This window comes from Vitis riparia, chromosome 7, assembly GCF_004353265.1.
Source record: "Vitis riparia cultivar Riparia Gloire de Montpellier isolate 1030 chromosome 7, EGFV_Vit.rip_1.0, whole genome shotgun sequence".
In the NCBI taxonomy this organism is placed as follows: Eukaryota; Viridiplantae; Streptophyta; class Magnoliopsida; order Vitales; family Vitaceae; genus Vitis; species Vitis riparia.
The window spans coordinates 7,963,408-7,981,447 of record NC_048437.1 but is presented as its reverse complement, the minus strand read 5'-3'; the positions used below and the strand labels follow the sequence as shown (position 1 = coordinate 7,981,447).

General features: G+C 35.0%; 2 protein-coding genes across 2 annotated transcripts; both read left to right on the top strand.

Moving 5' to 3' along the window:
- Positions 1-1,002: 1,002 nt before the first annotated feature.
- Positions 1,003-3,944, top strand: LOC117917695. Its single transcript, XM_034834056.1, has 3 exons — positions 1,003-1,410; positions 2,261-3,012; positions 3,234-3,944. Exons 1-3 carry the CDS (start codon positions 1,108-1,110, stop codon positions 3,757-3,759), a joined length of 1,581 nt encoding a protein of 526 aa, XP_034689947.1. The 5' UTR covers positions 1,003-1,107; the 3' UTR covers positions 3,760-3,944.
- Positions 3,945-11,531: 7,587 nt separating this feature from the next.
- On the top strand, positions 11,532-13,750 carry LOC117918665. Its single transcript, XM_034835477.1, has 2 exons — positions 11,532-13,175; positions 13,350-13,750. The coding sequence occupies exon 1, from the start codon at positions 11,717-11,719 to the stop codon at positions 13,118-13,120; it is 1,404 nt and encodes a 467-aa protein (XP_034691368.1). The 5' UTR covers positions 11,532-11,716; the 3' UTR covers positions 13,121-13,175; positions 13,350-13,750.
- Positions 13,751-18,040: the final 4,290 nt, after the last annotated feature.

Here is an 18,040-nt window from a genome sequence, read left to right as displayed (position 1 = left end):
GAGCCACAGCATGTCATATAAATAAAATAAAATTTCCGAGAGGGAGCAAAAAACCAGACAAGACCCAATCACGTCATTTCCACCTCAGGCTTACAAGGATGAGGTGGTGAGGTAGAGGCGGGGCCACGTCCAAGATTTAAGGCGGGAAATCACACGTGTGATATATGTGGTGGGCCCATATCAACACTGGCATTTAAACGTGTCATCATGAGGACATCTTGTCCGTATCGGAGGTGGCCCCACATCTAGACCCCATTTCTTGATCACCCCCAACCCACCCCTCGCCTATCTGTACGGGCGTCATGACCCCATCACTCCCACACTCCTTATTTTCATGATGCGCCTGCTCTCACTTTTACTTTTGGTTACAGTGCTTCGCATGCTATCCAGATTTCATGCACCTCAGCTCATCAGTCATTTCATGATCTGATTCTTTTCTGTACTCTGATTTTCCCCCCTCAGTCATCTCATCAAGCTGCTCCACAACTCAAAACTATCTGCATCTAAATGGGCTTTTCTTCATGTGATAAGGTCTACGGTCTACCAAGCCCACACCACAAAAGAGAGTCCCATCAATAAATATTATTAAATAATAAAATAATTACTTTGTTTGCTTACTGGATTCTCTTAAGATTTTGGAATTTAGGCCACAAATGGATATTTAACTAGACAGCCGAAGCTCAAGTTGGGACAAGGGCAGGCTCGGGTCTGCCATTCATTGGGCTAGCCCAGCCCATTTGGAAAGTAAATCAGTAGCCCATCATGAATTACTGCAGATTTCTATGGGCTGGGCCTAAAGTGTTTAAAGGAAGAGAAGTGAATGAAGATTCATAAATCACGTGATTTCCCCAAATTCTCGGACAAGATTTTGATTGGCCAATAATAGCCCGTCATTGATCTTTCCCTTTCAGTTTACTTCCATTAAAAGCATTCCAAAATTCGGACAAAAGAGATTAATAAGAAACATCGACAGCGCAGTCAAATTTCTCCAACCAACGAATCTCCATCCAACACGTGGCAATCAGGTCCCAGGTCCCAGATTTAGGAACTCCTCCCCTCTTAGTTCTGTGTCTCCCAGAGGTGAGCACAGAGTCAATAGGAGAAGTAATGAGGCTGCAGCAGATGCAATCGGAGACGTTGACTCTGATCCTGGTCAACCTGGCCGGGATCATGGAAAGAGCAGATGAATCTCTGTTGCCAGGAGTGTACAAAGAGGTTGGTGCAGCTCTGCACACTGATCCAACAGGGCTTGGCTCACTCACTCTCTTTCGATCCATAGTTCAGTCGTCATGTTATCCTCTCGCTGCTTACCTGGCTACGCATCACAACCGAGCCCACGTTATCGCTCTCGGTGCTTTTCTCTGGGCCGCCGCCACTTTCCTCGTTGCCATTTCCTCCACTTTCTTCCAGGTTCCTCCCTCTCTCTGTCATTCGTTTATCGACATTATAGTTTTTTGGTTTTTGCTTGAAATGTGAGGTGAATGGATCCTGTTCAACCTATTATTTTTTGCTTTCTTCGATGATCAAAATGCTAAGATTTGTGGTTAAGTTGTGAATTTTGCGTATTAATTTTTTGGGTGGTCTATTGTCTGGTTCCATAGCCTCCCCTCACAACTGGTCATAGTATTTCTTGGAGTTGGATATGTCTGAGTATTTTCTGAAGGCATAGGAAGTTTTAATATTAATTGACATTAGAGGAAGGTAAAAAGATTTTGAAGGATGAAAAACTAGAAGCCAATATCACAAAACGAGAATTAATTTGTCAAGGTATTATTGAAGCTATGATGTAGAAGAAAATATGAGAAGAGAGACAACTGAAAACCAAATGGAGAACTATGTCAAAATGGATAAGAGGGGTTATAATGAATCTCAAGTTATAGCTTTGTTGTGTGTGAGCATAACGGGAAGGCTATATATGAGAAAGGGAAAGCATTAGGAAACATAATGAATTTCCAAGGTTTTTAACTTACAAGGATGAAAACAATGGTTTTTGAAGTGGGGTTTCTAGAACTATCCAAGTGATTCTCCATGAATTTTGTTGGTATCGTTATCATAGCTGGTTCATTATGAGGCAAGATGGGTAACTTGTTAGGATGATAAATAAAAAATTAATGTACATGTGTATGGTTGCTTGATTTGTCCGTACAGATGCTTTGCAACTAAGCCCTGACCAACAAAGCTGAAAAAAATTTGTGGTTTTGCTTTGCATGGTTTGCTGCCATATTAGTATTTACTTATTCAGATCAATGTGGTTAAGTAGGTGGCAGTCTCAAGAGGTTTGAATGGGATTGGCCTTGCCATAGTTACCCCAGCCATTCAGTCACTTATTGCAGACTCCACTGACGATCACAACCGAGGAATGGCTTTTGGATGGCTCCAATTGACAGGAAACCTTGGCTCAATCATCGGTGGGCTCTGTTCTGTACTAATAGCTTCAACATCATTTATGGGTATCCCTGGTTGGAGAGTTGCCTTCCATTTGGTTGGAGTAATAAGTGTCATAGTTGGCATTTTGGTCCGCCTCTTTGCTACTGACCCTCACTTTTCTGATGGTAATAACTTGGCTAAAGACAAAATTCCGAGTAAACCATTTTGGTCAGAAGTGAAGGACCTTGTTAAAGAAGCCAAGTCAGTTATGAGAATCCCATCCTTCCAGATAATTGTGGCCCAAGGTGTCTCTGGTTCATTTCCCTGGTCGGCTTTGTCTTTTGCCCCCATGTGGCTAGAGCTTATTGGCTTCTCTCACAAAAAGACAGCATTCCTCATGACCCTCTTTGTAATTTCTGGTTCAATTGGGGGCCTGTTTGGAGGAATGATGGGGGATGTCCTTGCTAAACGCTTACCAAATTCTGGTAGAATAATTCTTTCACAGATAAGCTCAGCTTCAGGCATCCCTTTGGCCACAGTATTGCTGCTGCTCTTACCTGATGATCCATCCACTGCATTCATGCATGGTTTGGTCTTGTTCATTATGGGGTTGTGCATATCTTGGAATCCTGCAGCAACAAACAAGTATGTTTCTCCAAACCCTTTTATTCTTCATGTGTTTGAAAACTTACCTATAAATTATTCTCATATTCTTACTAGGACTGTATATACATTCAGTGCTAGAATACACATGGTCCATACTGAAGTAAAGCAGAGAAAATTAGTATTTATCTTATCATAAAATGATGGATTCAGAAAATACGCTTGTAGAACTCATTTCTTTGATTTTAACATGGTCTACACAGTCCAATATTTGCAGAAATCGTCCCTGAGAAATCTCGAACAAGCATTTATGCTCTGGACCGATCTTTTGAGTCTATATTAGCATCATTTGCACCTCCTGTAGTCGGGATTTTGTCACAGCGTGTTTATGGTTATAAACCAATTCCGGAAGGATCGACAGACTCAGCTCAGATTGAAACGGATAGGGAGAATGCTGCATCACTTGCCAAGGCACTTTACACTGCTTTTTCTATTCCATTTGCGGTCTGTTGCCTCATCTACTCCTTCCTGTATCGTACATATCCAAGAGACAGGGAGCGAGCTAGGATGCAAGCACTGATAGACTCAGAGATGCAACAGATGGACAGAGACGAACTTCCTTCGGGAGAAGAATACTCTCAGCTTCATTTTTCAGAAACAAAGGAACCCAATGACAAGGAAAGAAGCGTGATTGAAATAGAATATGGAGATGAAAACCTTGATGTTGATGATAATGATAAGAAGACCCTACTTCCCAATCAGCAAACATTCTCACATTTGGGGGAATGATAAGCCCAAGGAGCAGAAGATGGTTTCTGATGTATTCTTCCTAACGAACTCAATTTTTGAAAAATTCACAACACGATCTTTCAATTCAGTTATTAGTTTAAATATGGCCTCTTTGAGGCGTGTAACCATTTTTAGTTCCATCAATACTGTACGCAAAATTTCATAAATTTTGGATTTTTTTTTTTAATTTATTCATTTTGAAGACCAAATTAGTGGTAATTTAATCCACTAATTTTTTTATGTCTACAAATACTTCTATGATCATTGTTATCAAAACTTAATGATGCAGAATTTTGAAAACAATGGTGTCATGCTCACTTGAATTCCCCCAGCAGAGTTGCAGAACAGGCGCCTTCAACGGTGGAAGGCCAACTCTCTTTTGAAGTTTAATAGGAGAAGACCCCTCTTCGTAGTTCTTTACTTCAACTAGGTTTGCAGATGATAAGAAAGGCTTATTGTCTACCCTTACCAATTCTATCTCATCATTCTTCTTGAAATTAAGAACTTATGAAGTGACGATGGGATGTAATAACTAAAATGGATCTAATCTTTGTTAAGTAACATATTATATCTAAACTATGTTTGTAATGGTCCAACTCCCTTTCATGTAAATATTGTTGACTATAGGGTCAATAAATTCACACGACTACTTTGTGATTATGATATCTCTTATCTAATAAGGAAAAAGGTTTCATACACTATCTATGTATAGACTCATTTTAATCATGATGTACTTTTTAAAACTTTGAGAGCTCATTGGGCCTAGAACTTAAAATATCTATGTTTGAGGGAGTGAGCCCTTACAAATAGTATCATAACCAATACCTGATTGTAGTGTTATAATTTGCTTAGCCCCACAAACGATGTTTGTGCCTTTGAGTGACCTAGCAATCCACAAGAGACGTTGTGTCTAGATGTGATATCTTTATATATATATATATATATATATATGTATGTATGTATGTATGTAATAAACTATTTTTAACCATGTAAGCCTATTTTAAAGTCGTGAGGATTCATTGAGCCCAAAGCAAACAATATTCATATAGGAGGGAGTAAATAATTACAAATAATATCAAAATTGATCTTTACCTCAAGTGTGGGATTTTATCTATCTAGCCTTAAAAGAGATGTTTGTCTATCTAGTACCGTAATTTAGTTCAATAAAATAAGGATGTTGTACTTGCATGAGGGGTGAATGTGATATAGCATAGCAAATAGGGAAGAAAAAATTTCTAACACTTTATATGAATTTCTCTTAACCATGTAAACACATTTTAAAGTTGTAAGAATTCAACGAGCTCATAATAGACAATATCTACATAGGAAGAAGTAGGCTGTTACAAATGGTATTGGAACGAATCATCGACCTTAATGTAAGACTTTGTTTCACCCTGCAACGGATGTTTGTTTATCTAAGTGGTCTTACAATCTTATGGGACATACCAAATATTGTGTTTATATAGAGGGTGAATAATATGTCATATTACATAGGGGAAGAAGTTTGTAAAATTTATATATATATATATATATATATATATATATATATATATATAATAGGTTTCTCTTATCATTGTAAATGTGTTTTAAAATCATAAGGATCTATTGGGTCCAGAGCAGAAAATATCTATATGGGAGGGAGCAGGTAATTACAATATTTTCAATATTAAAAAAAAAAAAAACAAGGGTAAATGTTTGGCTCTCCATGGTTAAGTCTAAATTAATCACACCTAAGACCTTTAATGTGAAATCTAAACCATGTTTTGCACTTATATTCATTCTTCCTAATATTTTCAATTTGTGCCTCTAATTGAGTCATTCCTTGCTTTCTTTTATCACCAAAAAATAAATAAATAAAATAAAATTCTAAATTAGAATCCAAGTGGCTTTAGATGAACTTTTCCTTTGATTTCCTTTAGAAGGATATCCTCATATTAGGCCACTCTTGTAGTGAGCTCAAATAAATCATAAAATGGTATTCCTTCAAAAAAATTTCTCTAATTTTAAGCTAATTTAACAAACTTTCTTGCTAAAAAATTCACTTGGTACACATACCTTACTTTCTTGAATTAGGTTATAAACTATTTGACTTACTCCTTGTTTTTACCTTAACATGGAAAGATCTATCATTGATCTCTAGTTTGATCTTGAAAAACTAGTTATAAAATTGTTTACCCAGTCCTACTAATTTTGGATAGAGTTAGGGGATAAAGAAATATATTAGAAGGTTTTTCCAACAAAGGAATGGATAAATAACTTTGACCGAAAGAAATCATTTCCCTCAATATCACCATAACAAATAGTATATATGTTGATATAGTTATATAATAAACTACATCATTTCACCCCAAAATAAAGTAAATTCTAGAATTTTGTAATCCCTTGGGAGCTCATGCATCTGATCAACCCAATCCAAGTATGACTTTCTATAAATTGATCTACCAAACCTACGTAAACCAAGTCCACACACCTCTTACATAATTGTGGCTATTTATTTCCTATCAATCACCATAGTAGGTACTAGAGATACACATATTGATGGTTGTAGTCCCTATTAGACTAACCCCTTAAGCTTAGGAGGTTGGTTTTCTCCCACCTACTCAGGTCTAGCTAAAAGATTTCTTCTTAGTGTTAAGTTCATCTTTCTCCCCAAAATACTATTTTTTGGCCAATGGTGGCAAAATTAGATATAAAGTGACAATGATTTCTATATTCTTATGGTTGTTGCTTTGCTGATGTTGCTATTGTATTAAGACATTCTACCATGACATTAATAATTCATTCAAATCTTTATATTGCCCTCACAACTAATCAAATTTATCAACCAAAAGTACAAGTACAAAAGAGAACACCTTTTGCATAATTGTGGCAATTTATTTCCTATCAATCATCATAATAGGTACTGGAGATACACATATTGAAGATTTCAGTCCCTATTAGACTTGCTCCTAAAGTTTAGTAGGTTGGTCTTCTCCCACCTACTCAGATCTAGCCAAAAGATTTCTTCTTAGTGTTAAGTTCCTATTTCTCCCCAAAATACTATTTTTTGGCCAATGGTGGCAAAGTTAGATATAAGGTGACAATGATTGCCATATTCTTATGGTTTTGCTTTGCTGATGTTGCTGTTGTATTAAGATTTTCTACCATGACATTAATTATCCATTCAAATTTTTATATTGCCCTCACAACTAATCAAATTTATCAACCAAAAGTACGAGTACAAAAGAGAACTCTCGACTCTATATTTCTGCCTATCTTGTTTCTAATAGTCCAATCCCTATGTTTTCAAGGCCTAAGGTATGTAGCCCATATCTTTCTCAAGTGGGTGAAGATAGTGGGTTAAGCACCAATTCTCCACCCTCTTTCCATGCGTGTGTCTCCTTAGTTTTCTTCTCTTTCTTACATTGCCTGTAGCTCATGTCTTTGGTTTAGTGTTGGCTAAGCTAACTCAAAAAGGGGTTCCATTAGGCATGCCAAAAATTGTATGTTGTGGCAAAATCTCTAATCTCTCAACCAAAAGTTTAGAAAATAAGTTAAATGCATTGATTGAATGCATGGGCATGTCAAAATAATTTAATGTTTAATAATGTCAATCCAGACTTGTCAAAAATATTAGTCATAATTTCTAAATATTCTAATTCCTTCAAGAAAAGTAAGATGTACCAGGTGGAATACTCTCATATTTTTCTTCTTTGGGTGACTATGTATATGCATTGGAGTCCCCTAAGCATAGGTTTTTTTTATGCCTAAAACCAAGACTTCATATTCCATTCTACCTATATAGAAACAATTATCAAGAATAAGTATTGCTGACTAGGAGAGTAGACTAGTCCACTAAGGATTTCTCGCAAGCCTAGCTTACTTATACTATACTTTAAGAGACAAATGAGTTAAGAAAAGAGTTATATTGAAGTAAATGAGAGGAATTATACTAATAACACTTCATAACATTGATCACACTACACTTTACTCACTAACATCCCACCAGAAAAGACAATCCCTAATAATAATGTACATTAAAGTTTGTCTATTTAATACTCTCTGTTAACGTCTGTGTTGGATGTTGCCACAAAGGGTGATCTATTAAATGATGTGACTTGATCTATGCTAGAGAAGACCACTTTCATCGTGCCATGAGTAATGCTATTAAACTAATTGGTCTAATTTTGTTCAAACTCCTCCCTTGGTGCTGGTTTAGTACTAAATCAATGTTGTTCTTCTCTTTTGTTTATTTATTTAAACTTGTAAAATAAGAAAAGGTGTTGAGATAATCCGCCATTAATGTAATTGTGATTGATCTATTCCCGTCTTACTCCTACTAAAATGATAAAGGACTATTGCACATGGCAACTAAAATACAATTGTGTTGTGTAGATAATATTCGTTTCTCCCTTTTGATTTCTTTACTTTTTGTACTTAAATTCCCCTTAATTTCAATAAGAATATATTATATATCTTTTTTCCTAATATGGACATATTGTACCAATTTCCTTCCTTTAAATGGTTTTTAACATTAACATATTTTGGCATTAATTTTATATAAAACAAATTTTGTCAAATGATATTTTCTTCTCATAACAATCACTATTTATTGTCTAAATTTCATCATCATCATCATGATGTTTTTACTATTCTGATTGGCCCACATTACATCTTCCATTTTTCATTTTTACATTTGTCACCTTCCATATTTATCGCATCTCCTAAAATTTCTTCCACATGTCATTTTCTCTATTTCAGACAAGGCCCAAATGGTTATAATTTGGTCTAATACTTTGTAGTCATCTTCTTCTAGTCTATTTACATGACACATACATTAAGTTAATAGGTGATCAACCAACTATATATAAAGGGATTGGGTTAAGTCCACACTGTTTTCTATTCTTTGCCGAAAACCAGAAATAAAAGGCACATTAAATGACATTTTCCAAAAAAAAAACACCTGTTATTTTCACATTAAATGATATTTATCAAATTTCAAATCTGACCCGTTGAATATATTAATGAAATTTTAATTATCCAATAAAAATAAAAATAAATAAGATTAAAAATTTTAATAAAATAAAACGAGATACAAATGATTAGCCTCGTGATCATACATATCAAATATAGTACATTTTGATGGTAAATCCGGAGTTAAGATCATTTGAAAAATCACTGAAGACCTTTCAGTGGAGTAGGGATCCACACTCTACTAGTCTAGAGGTCTTGTAATATCAGAACTGAATCGGTTTCACCCAATAAAATTTATAAGCAATCCTCCTTTTCCCGTGAATTAATGCTTCATTCTGATGGTCCCCATTCAATAACCTCTTTATTAAAAGCTTCTAGACATGGGTTTGGACCGTTTGGTTAGACGAAGAGGGTTTCAACTCCTAGCCCCAGAGAAGGAGAAAAGTGGGTGTGTTTGGTTGATTCAGATTCTTCGTTAGCCTGAGCAAAATAAAGGAGAAACAGATTTGATCTCCACACACAACCACCACATGGGAGAGGGCCGAATCTTGGATCCAAATGGGGATGGCTTTATTAAAGATACGTGAGCAAATTAAAGAGGTTTGATACCTTTTTCCATACACACCCTTGTGGTTGGCAGATTGCTTTTCTCCAAAGCCAAAAAATCTTGCATTTTCGTTGAGAAAAAGGCTGAAATGCAGGTTCTTCTGTTCGGACTGTGGAGGATAAGAGAATGATGAGCCATTGTCACACTACAAAGGTCACAACTATCATTGAAAAAGACACCCCACCTATATGTTGCTAATGCTACAAATATTTCAAACCATCACACGTATCTTTTTCTACATGTCTCTATTACTATTCCATCTACCATCGACCTCGTAACAAACAATATCCAAATAAACTGACATAAAAGTTCTTACTTGGGTTAAAAAAGACTTTCTTATATCTTAAAAGTTGAACGAACCATAAGAAAATATCGAAACTTCTTTAAATGCGAGTGGTTTCATAACAACATCATACTTTAATATGATCTAACATGTTCAGGTCTGATTAATGACAGGCACTACTCCGATGGGTCTTTCAGATCTTTCTAGACGGTAATGGAATATTTATATCAGTATCTAGTGATATAATAAGAATGGCAACTTTCTCTTCTATTTATTTTCCATGCTTTTAATGGAGGGATGGATGGGAAGGAATCTGAATTGAATCAGACCAGCAAATTTGTAGATGGTTAAGTGAAAGAGCTTAATCAGAGAGTGAAGGACCCTATGATAAAAGATATGTAATAAATAAATTAAGCATTTGTGTGAGCTAATCTCAACACACAGGGCCATGTCTTATAGTCATTGAAAATTGACCCAATTCCGACAGCCTACCTACAATTGTCGGCTAAGCTTTGGATGCTTTCCTAAGTAATCTCTTCATCCTATTTCAGCTTTTGTCATAAGAGAGTTGGGAGTTAGGCTGCCGAACCCATCAACTCAAATAGTCAAACTCTACTTAATTAACTTTTATTATTATTACAGTTTTTTAACCCAAAATGCATGTTTGACACAAATTTGAAACATTACTATTTCTGCGCGCCTTCCATTCAGTGGGATTACAGCTTGGGAATTGAGATTCCTGGTAAAAGCATCATCGTCAAACTTACCCATTTACTGGCTCAAAAATAAAAGATGATCGGTCGCACCTGAGGAGCCAGAAAAAGACAATCCTGAGTGAGTGCTTCCTGGTTCTGTAAAGTCATCCGCCCCTTCTCTGTGGGCCCTTCGCCCCAGTGGAAGGCCCAAAACATACTGCGAGGTGTCAAGCACCATGTCGCACATGCCGGGCCCATACTTGGGCCCATTGCCTAGGATCCTATTGACTTGTCCCACTTGTCATTTTTTTTTCCCTCAAATTTCAAACAAATAAATTTAATTAAAAAAAGCATGTTGCAAAGATTATAATTATAATTTATAAATGCCGATTCACGCAGAAAATGGCGAGTCACGGGCCAACCGTGCAGTATTTTATTACTTCTTTTTAAAGGTGGGAAAGCAAAATAAAGTAAAATAGAGGTGAGGTGCATCGAAGTCAACTATTTCAACCATTGGTGTAACTCTAAAGTTTGACCATACTGCCAGATCACGAATCCGACGGCTCTGGAGTGACATGCACCATCTCTGAGTCAAAGACCGAGTGAAATAACCGTGTCTAACAAATCTGGTTATTGCTTAGAAGACGGGTGAGATCACGGTTCCGGTTGTGGACAAAACGAGCTAGACTTTTTCATGCTTTGACACTAAAGAATTCTGGGGTCGAGAATCGTAAGTCTCTGGTTGGTAAAACTTCTGGGACAGTCGGTGGGGTGGCGTGGATGAAAGTGTTACCTTTTCTTGACACTTTGCTTTTCAGTCGATGAGATTTTCATTGTAAATGGGGAAGGAATTAATTATACCTGAAAACATTACCATTAAAAGCAGGAAAATAAATTATTGAGGACATGTCATTGATTGCATTTGAAGAATGGGAGGTTGAATTTGTCTTCATATTTGGAAATTCAGTTCGTATTCATATTGGATTTGTCAGCTTAATGAATGTCTAATCAGCTTGGAAACATTTCTTTTTTAGTAATCGCCAATAAACTAACTTCATTCATGAGAACTGCAGTTGATGGTATTGTTGCAGTGAGAGAGTGGGAGTGAGGGAGTGAGGGAATGAGGTAGTGGACACACAGCGCGGGACCGGTGAAACCGCGTAGGAACTCTACTTGTCTCTAGCGCCATGTGACTGATCCCATCTTCCTCAACTTTCACATTAAAGTCTTCTCATTGTTTTAATTTCTCCTTCACATATGCTACTATTAATATCTCCCACTCTCTTTGTCGCCTCTCTCTCTCTCTCTCTTGCTTTCTCTCACTCTCTCCTATATAAATTTTAGATCCAATTCCAGTTCTACATCTTTCCTAGAAGCCCCATCCGATCCTATAAGCAGGACCTTGATTTCATTTCATACATGGCTCCACTTCGGTACTTCAGTTTCAGACAGGTACTTGTGCTCTATCTTGTTTTATTTCTCTTTGCTTCTACTCTTGTTTGTGCCTGCTCCGAGGCCCAACCTCGGAGAACACAGTTTCTTGGGAGGAGGAGAGTGTTTGAGATTGAGAAAGAAGAGCAGCCCAAGAAGACACCCAGCACTAGCTTGTCCACCAAGAACCAAACCAAACTCGTCAAAGAGGTACAGAAAGAAGATCAACCAAAGAAGAAGCTCGATGGGACCTCGTCCAGCAAGAACCAAACCAAACTCGTCAAACCCTCCACTTACTCGACCAAAACGACACCCACTATCCTCAACAAAGCCCAGATAAAGAAGCTCAATTCCACGGCAAAATCCTCAAACTCCACGAAAACGACACCCACTATCTCTGCCACGAAACAGCTCAAGAAGCTCAATTCCACCTCAAAGGCCTCAAATTCAACCAAGTCCAGTTCTGGTACCACCAAGAAATCCTCAGATCTACTCAAACCAAGCACACCCAATGACAAAACATCCAAACCCATCATCATAAAGCAGACCAAAACTCAAACAAGCGAGAAACTCGTGGTGCTTGAATCCAAGAGCAAGAACTCAGAGACGAACCCTCCGATAGAGAAAAAACCCAAGCAGCAGAAGATCCAGAGGCCCACACAACCAAGCTGGATTGATCAAGAAGAGGATGGTGATTTGGTGTCAGAGTTCAGAGATCTACCCTCCAGGTTTCAAAAAACTTTGATGCCAGACCTAGAGAGAATCTCCACAACTTCAAAAGCCTATATCTTTAAAGCCAACAAAGAGATCACGAGGGGTTTCAAACCTATTATTGGCAACAAATACGCACCCACCATTGCCCCTGTAATCTCTTTTGCTTTCATATTGCTACCTCTCCTACTCGTCTCTCTCATCTTCAATAAAATCAAAGCTTACTTCTCCCTCCAAAAGATCTTGATCTTCATCCAAGTCTACCTCTCAATCTACTTCTCCATTCTATGCTTATCCTCACTGGTCACTGGGCTCGAGCCATTGAAGTTCTTCTACGCCACTTCGCAGTCCACCTACATTTGGCTACAGGTGCTGCAAACACTCGGCTACGTTCTCTACCTCTTGATGCTGCTCATGTACCTGGTGCTTGTGTTCTCCACCGACTGTGGGCTGACCTCAAAGTTGTTGGGCCTGCTTCAAACTTTCGTGGGTTTTGCCATTGGGCTCCACTACTACGTAGCCGTATTTCACAGGGTGGTCCTCCACCAACCGCCCAAGACCAATTGGAAGGTTCACGGGATTTACGCCACGTGTTTTCTCATGATCTGCCTGTTTTCCAGGGCTGAGAGGAGAAAGAAGGCATACTTAGCCGAAGGCGGTGAGGAGGGCAAGCAGAACTGAAGCAGAAATGAAAATTTCGAGTTGTTTTCGGTGCTCCTAGCCAATCAACTCCCTGGTATGTCTTGGAAACTGTGAAAAAATTTCTTATCACGGAGTTCGTTGGCTAGGACCACCTTCCTTTCTTTCCATTTTTCTTTATTATTTTATTTTCATAAATTATGTTTAGGATCATAAATAAACTGCCATAAGTTAATATCCACCCTTGATCCTCCACGGCACACATCTCCAGGCCTCAAATCGATCCGAAACATGGTATCCTCGTCCGCCGGCATCGAGGTAATAAAAGCGTGTCAAACGTGCTCCCTAGCCCTTACCGCAGTTACGTGGGTCCCACCTTAATACTAATAATTAAGAGTGGATTTAGTTTTCGATTTAGAGATGTGGATATTGTAATTGGAGGCGGCCGACGGTATGGACGCGGTGTCAGTGATGGTAGTAAAGAGACAAGACTCAAAGGGGTCTCAAGACTCCAGAGAGTGGGAAAAATGTAACAATCACATGGCTGTCTGGCTTTACATGTAATGTAACCGACATAAGTGAATAGTTGTTTTCCTTCTTTTTCAGCTTTATTTTAATTGAGACAGAATATTGGCAAATGACTACAAATGGGGTAGGCCCCACTTTCTTTGATTGCTCATGAGATCTAGACCTTACTCGTAAATTTTATGGTAAGAGAACCCTGATTTGATTCCCTAATTGGATTCAATGACAGTCATGATTATTATTATATAAGGGTTTAACTAATTGGATTAGATAAGCATGTAGTTTTGATATTCACATACTGTTTGATTAGAACACCTGACCTTCCATCAAATAAGATTTTTATACTTGATTTTTTATTTTCACTTTTAGACTTATATGTTGGCTTAATAAACCACGTAAATAAACATACTTTCACCAAATAATATTTTAATACCACATTGATCCATCAATTTTCTTAAAAATTTAAACTTGACGAATTTGAACTCATAATATATATCATGTATTTTAATAGAGGATAAATCCTATAAAGCTTAAACTTCGAAAATAGATTGTTAATCAATTGTTGTGTGGATACATCACCTTGTCTTTCCAATATTCGTTTAACAAAGCAGTGCATGGTGAGAGTGAGAGCAGCAATGCTCGTCATGAAGTTTCGTATGTCACTCTCCAGGATGGTGACCACACTTTTACCAATAGCGTCAACCAACTACTGTGGATTGGTGACAGTGATACCGCTACTATGAGGTTTGGTTGGTCTCGCTTCATAGCTAACAAGCTCAAGGTAACTCTTGAGCATTCTGAATATCTTCTTCCCATGGCCGAGATTTTTTGATGTAATAACTAGGTTTATGTGTCAGTTTCATTCTGGGGTCGTTTGGGCAAGCGCGGCCTTTAGTCCTACGAGTATGGATCATAGCGTGGTGGGCCAAACTACATCCACGGAGAACCACCTAAGTCTGGCCCATCTTTGCAAGCCTGCTCCTCGACAATCGTCAAAACGATGGCCGCCCACAAGTTTGTAGGCTTGGCTGCATAATTGGGCCAAAAGGAGAAAGTCCTATCAACATCTAAATATGTCACCACAGAAAGGATTTTGAAAACAGAGATTAGGTTTACAATCATTGGCAGTTTCCAGTTGGGCTCGACTAAGGTGCCCAGTCTAGTAATCCACTCAATGAGTCATTTTCCCAGGTGAGTGTGCCTCGACCTCCCTTTACCTATGACTCTAGGACTGCACTTTGCGGCTAATGGTCCTCACTCCTCGCCTATTAATTAATAGCATTTTTTTCATGCATGTGTTGGGGATAAGACATTCTTTAACTAGGAATTTGTTTCATATCGATGTGGAGAAAAAATCTATATATAAAATATCATTTATGAATTCTCACAGAGAGATTTTAAAAAACGAGGTGTCTCTAAAGGAATTTGTAAACCATCCATTGAAATCATAATCTAAGTATAAGAGTTTGAAGGTTTTAATCGAAAAAAACTTTAGTTATGGTGACAATCTCAAAATAGTTGAAACTTAAGGGACATAAACTTATATGGAATTAGGTAAAACCACTATAAAATCTATAATTTATTTTCTCTTCCCTTTTTTATTTAGTTTATAAATAATCTTGAATTTATTGTTTTTGTTGTAAAGTTCCTTAAATTGTCTTCTGCATTCAAATTTTTAAGTTTGTGAGAAAAAAATTAACATTTAATTCAACCTTCGCGTACGCTTTAAGGTTGCGTGAATTTAAATCAAAAATTTATTTTTATATGTTGATTTTATTTTATTTTTGCATAATAATGATAAAAAAAATTTTAAATATGAATTAATTTTGCAAGGTTGTTTATATTATATCAAAATGTTAATTTCATATATTGGTTTCATGTATATTAATGTTAATAAAATCATAAAATTATCATATCAATTTATTTTGTAAGGTTGTGTATTAATGTTAAAACTAAAATTTTTTTACTTCAATTGGACTTTAGGCTTTAATAATTTAATTTGGAACTTGGGTTTTGATTAATTCATTTGAATTTTGAGCTTTAGTAATTTGAGTTGGGTTTGAATCTGGGCCTTTGTTTTTGGGCTTCAGTAATTTCCATTGGGTTTTGGGCTTTAGGTGCTTCTTAAAGGTAAACTTTTGTTTCACCTATTGACTTATGGAAATAGATTTTTATATATAGTAATATTTTGAATAAATAACTGATAAGAACTTTACTATTCCTTCTATAATAATGAGAAACTTCCTTTTATTTTTTATTAAGAAATTATCATAACAATTCTCTTTCACCGTATTGTATAGTTTTTATCATTCATTTCCATCTCATAACTTTTTTCCCTTGTAATTTAGAATAATTATAGAGATATTTATAATATATTAAATTAAAATTTATTTTATACAATATTTATTACAAAAAAAAAATGCTTATTAAGAATTTGAGACACAGATACAAACATTCTTGCAATTCCCTCTAATTCATTCCCAAGTTAGGTTAGGGGAACATCCAAGCGATTGCCTTCGTAGATCCAAATACACTTACAGGCCGCATAATAAGAATAAGACCAATAGAAGCTTCATAAGGGACCGTTTGAATTGCAAATTGTAATGCTCCTAGAAATACATATTTAGAATATAGAGGAGTGAAATTTTCCAACAATCATCGAGTGGATTATACCATTTTACGAATCGTATGAGACGTCCTCTGTCACCCCTACTGTGCTTATGGTTATATAGACATTTTTTAATATTAGATATGAAACAAAATTATGCTTATATTTTATAAAATTAATATTAAAAATAATAATTAATTTTGAAATATTATCATTAGATTAGATCTCATTTTTAGACATGTTATAATCTATTATTATACAATTTTTATTTTTATCTTGTATACATCAATTAATTGATGTGTAAAAATTTCTACAATATTTATTTACGTTTAATAAATTGCCTAATATATTCTCACCTAATAACCTCACCCTTAACTTATTATTGTTTAAAATTTCTAATTAAAATAAAATAAAATAAAATAATGTTTGTTTTAAATAATAGAGTTTCATCATTGAATAGGACACAAGTAGAAAAAGCGGGTTCACATTTATTTATCAGTTTAAAAAATATTGATTAAAAAGATAAAACAAAATTATGATTTCAATGTTATTAGTTAAGTAATTTTTAAGAGAAAAAAATATATGAATCACCTACTAGGAAATGAAGAATTGTTATTAAGTGATATTGATATATTTACACCAAGTCACCCAACATTCCAATGTGGTATCATGTTATCAATAATTACTTGATTATAAAATAATAATAGCAATATATATATATATATATAATATAAATATATATATATATTATATATATTTTAATTAAAAAATTAAAATTAAAATTTCGAGATGAAAAAATGTAAATAAACGAGTCTAACATGGGGATGATCAGTTTTATTTATTTTGATTATAAATAATAATATAGCAATATATATATATATATATATATATAATTAAAAAATTAAAATAAAAAATTCGAGATGAAAAAATGTAAAGTAAACGAGTATGGGGATGATCAGTTCTATTTATTTTGATTATAAAATAATAATAGCAAAATATAATATATATATATATTATATATATATATATATATATATATATATATATTTAATTAAAAAAATTAAAATTAAAAATTCGAGATGAAAAAATGTAAGTACACGAGTCTAACATGGGGGTGATCAGTTCTATTTATTCAAAATAATTTTCATTATCATCCCATTAATAAAGTTAAACAATGTGTCTATGCAATATTTTCATATCCACCTCGCTATATTTAACTTTTTATTTTTTTTAAGTTTTTAGAATTATTTAAATTTTTGTTTAATTACATGAAAATAAATATGTTTTATAGATAATTAAATTATTATATATTTTTATAGCTTATTTTATTAAAATTTATTATTATTATTATTATTATTATATATTAAAAATAGGAAAATAAAATTTAAATTAAATTAATTTTTAAAAAATAATAGAGGTGAGACAAGCTAATGCCCGAACCCACCTTAAACCATCTCAAGTTTTTAAAAAAAAATTAAATCTATTCAAAACTCATTTATTTAAAATTCAAACCTGATTTATTAAGGGTAAAATGGATATCCCAAAAAAACACATCTTATTGTCATCCCTTATCTAACATATTAAAATGGAAATTCTATATATTTTTTTGCTCAAATTTTAAATAATTATTTATTTATTTATTTTGCAGTTTTGAACTCTCTTTTTACAACCATGAACTACCCATGAGCGAAATTTCTTTGCTGTCTTCCAAGGACAACAAAGGCACTTTGTCTTCTTATTCTTAATATCTTATTAAGTGATATTATGAGTTTTTATATTTACTTACCTTTCTATTTTGTCGTTATCCACTTTAAAAGCAAAATTGCTTT

Coding starts and splice junctions, on each gene's coding strand:
- LOC117917695 (XM_034834056.1), top strand. CDS start 1,108: ATGAGGCTGCAGCAGATGCAATCGGAGACGTTGACTCTGATCCTGGTC. Junction 1,411..2,260: donor TTTCCTCCACTTTCTTCCAG/GTTCCTCCCTCT, acceptor GTGGTTAAGTAG/GTGGCAGTCTCAAGAGGTTT. Junction 3,013..3,233: donor AATCCTGCAGCAACAAACAA/GTATGTTTCTCC, acceptor TGGTCTACACAG/TCCAATATTTGCAGAAATCG.
- LOC117918665 (XM_034835477.1), top strand. CDS start 11,717: ATGGCTCCACTTCGGTACTTCAGTTTCAGACAGGTACTTGTGCTCTAT.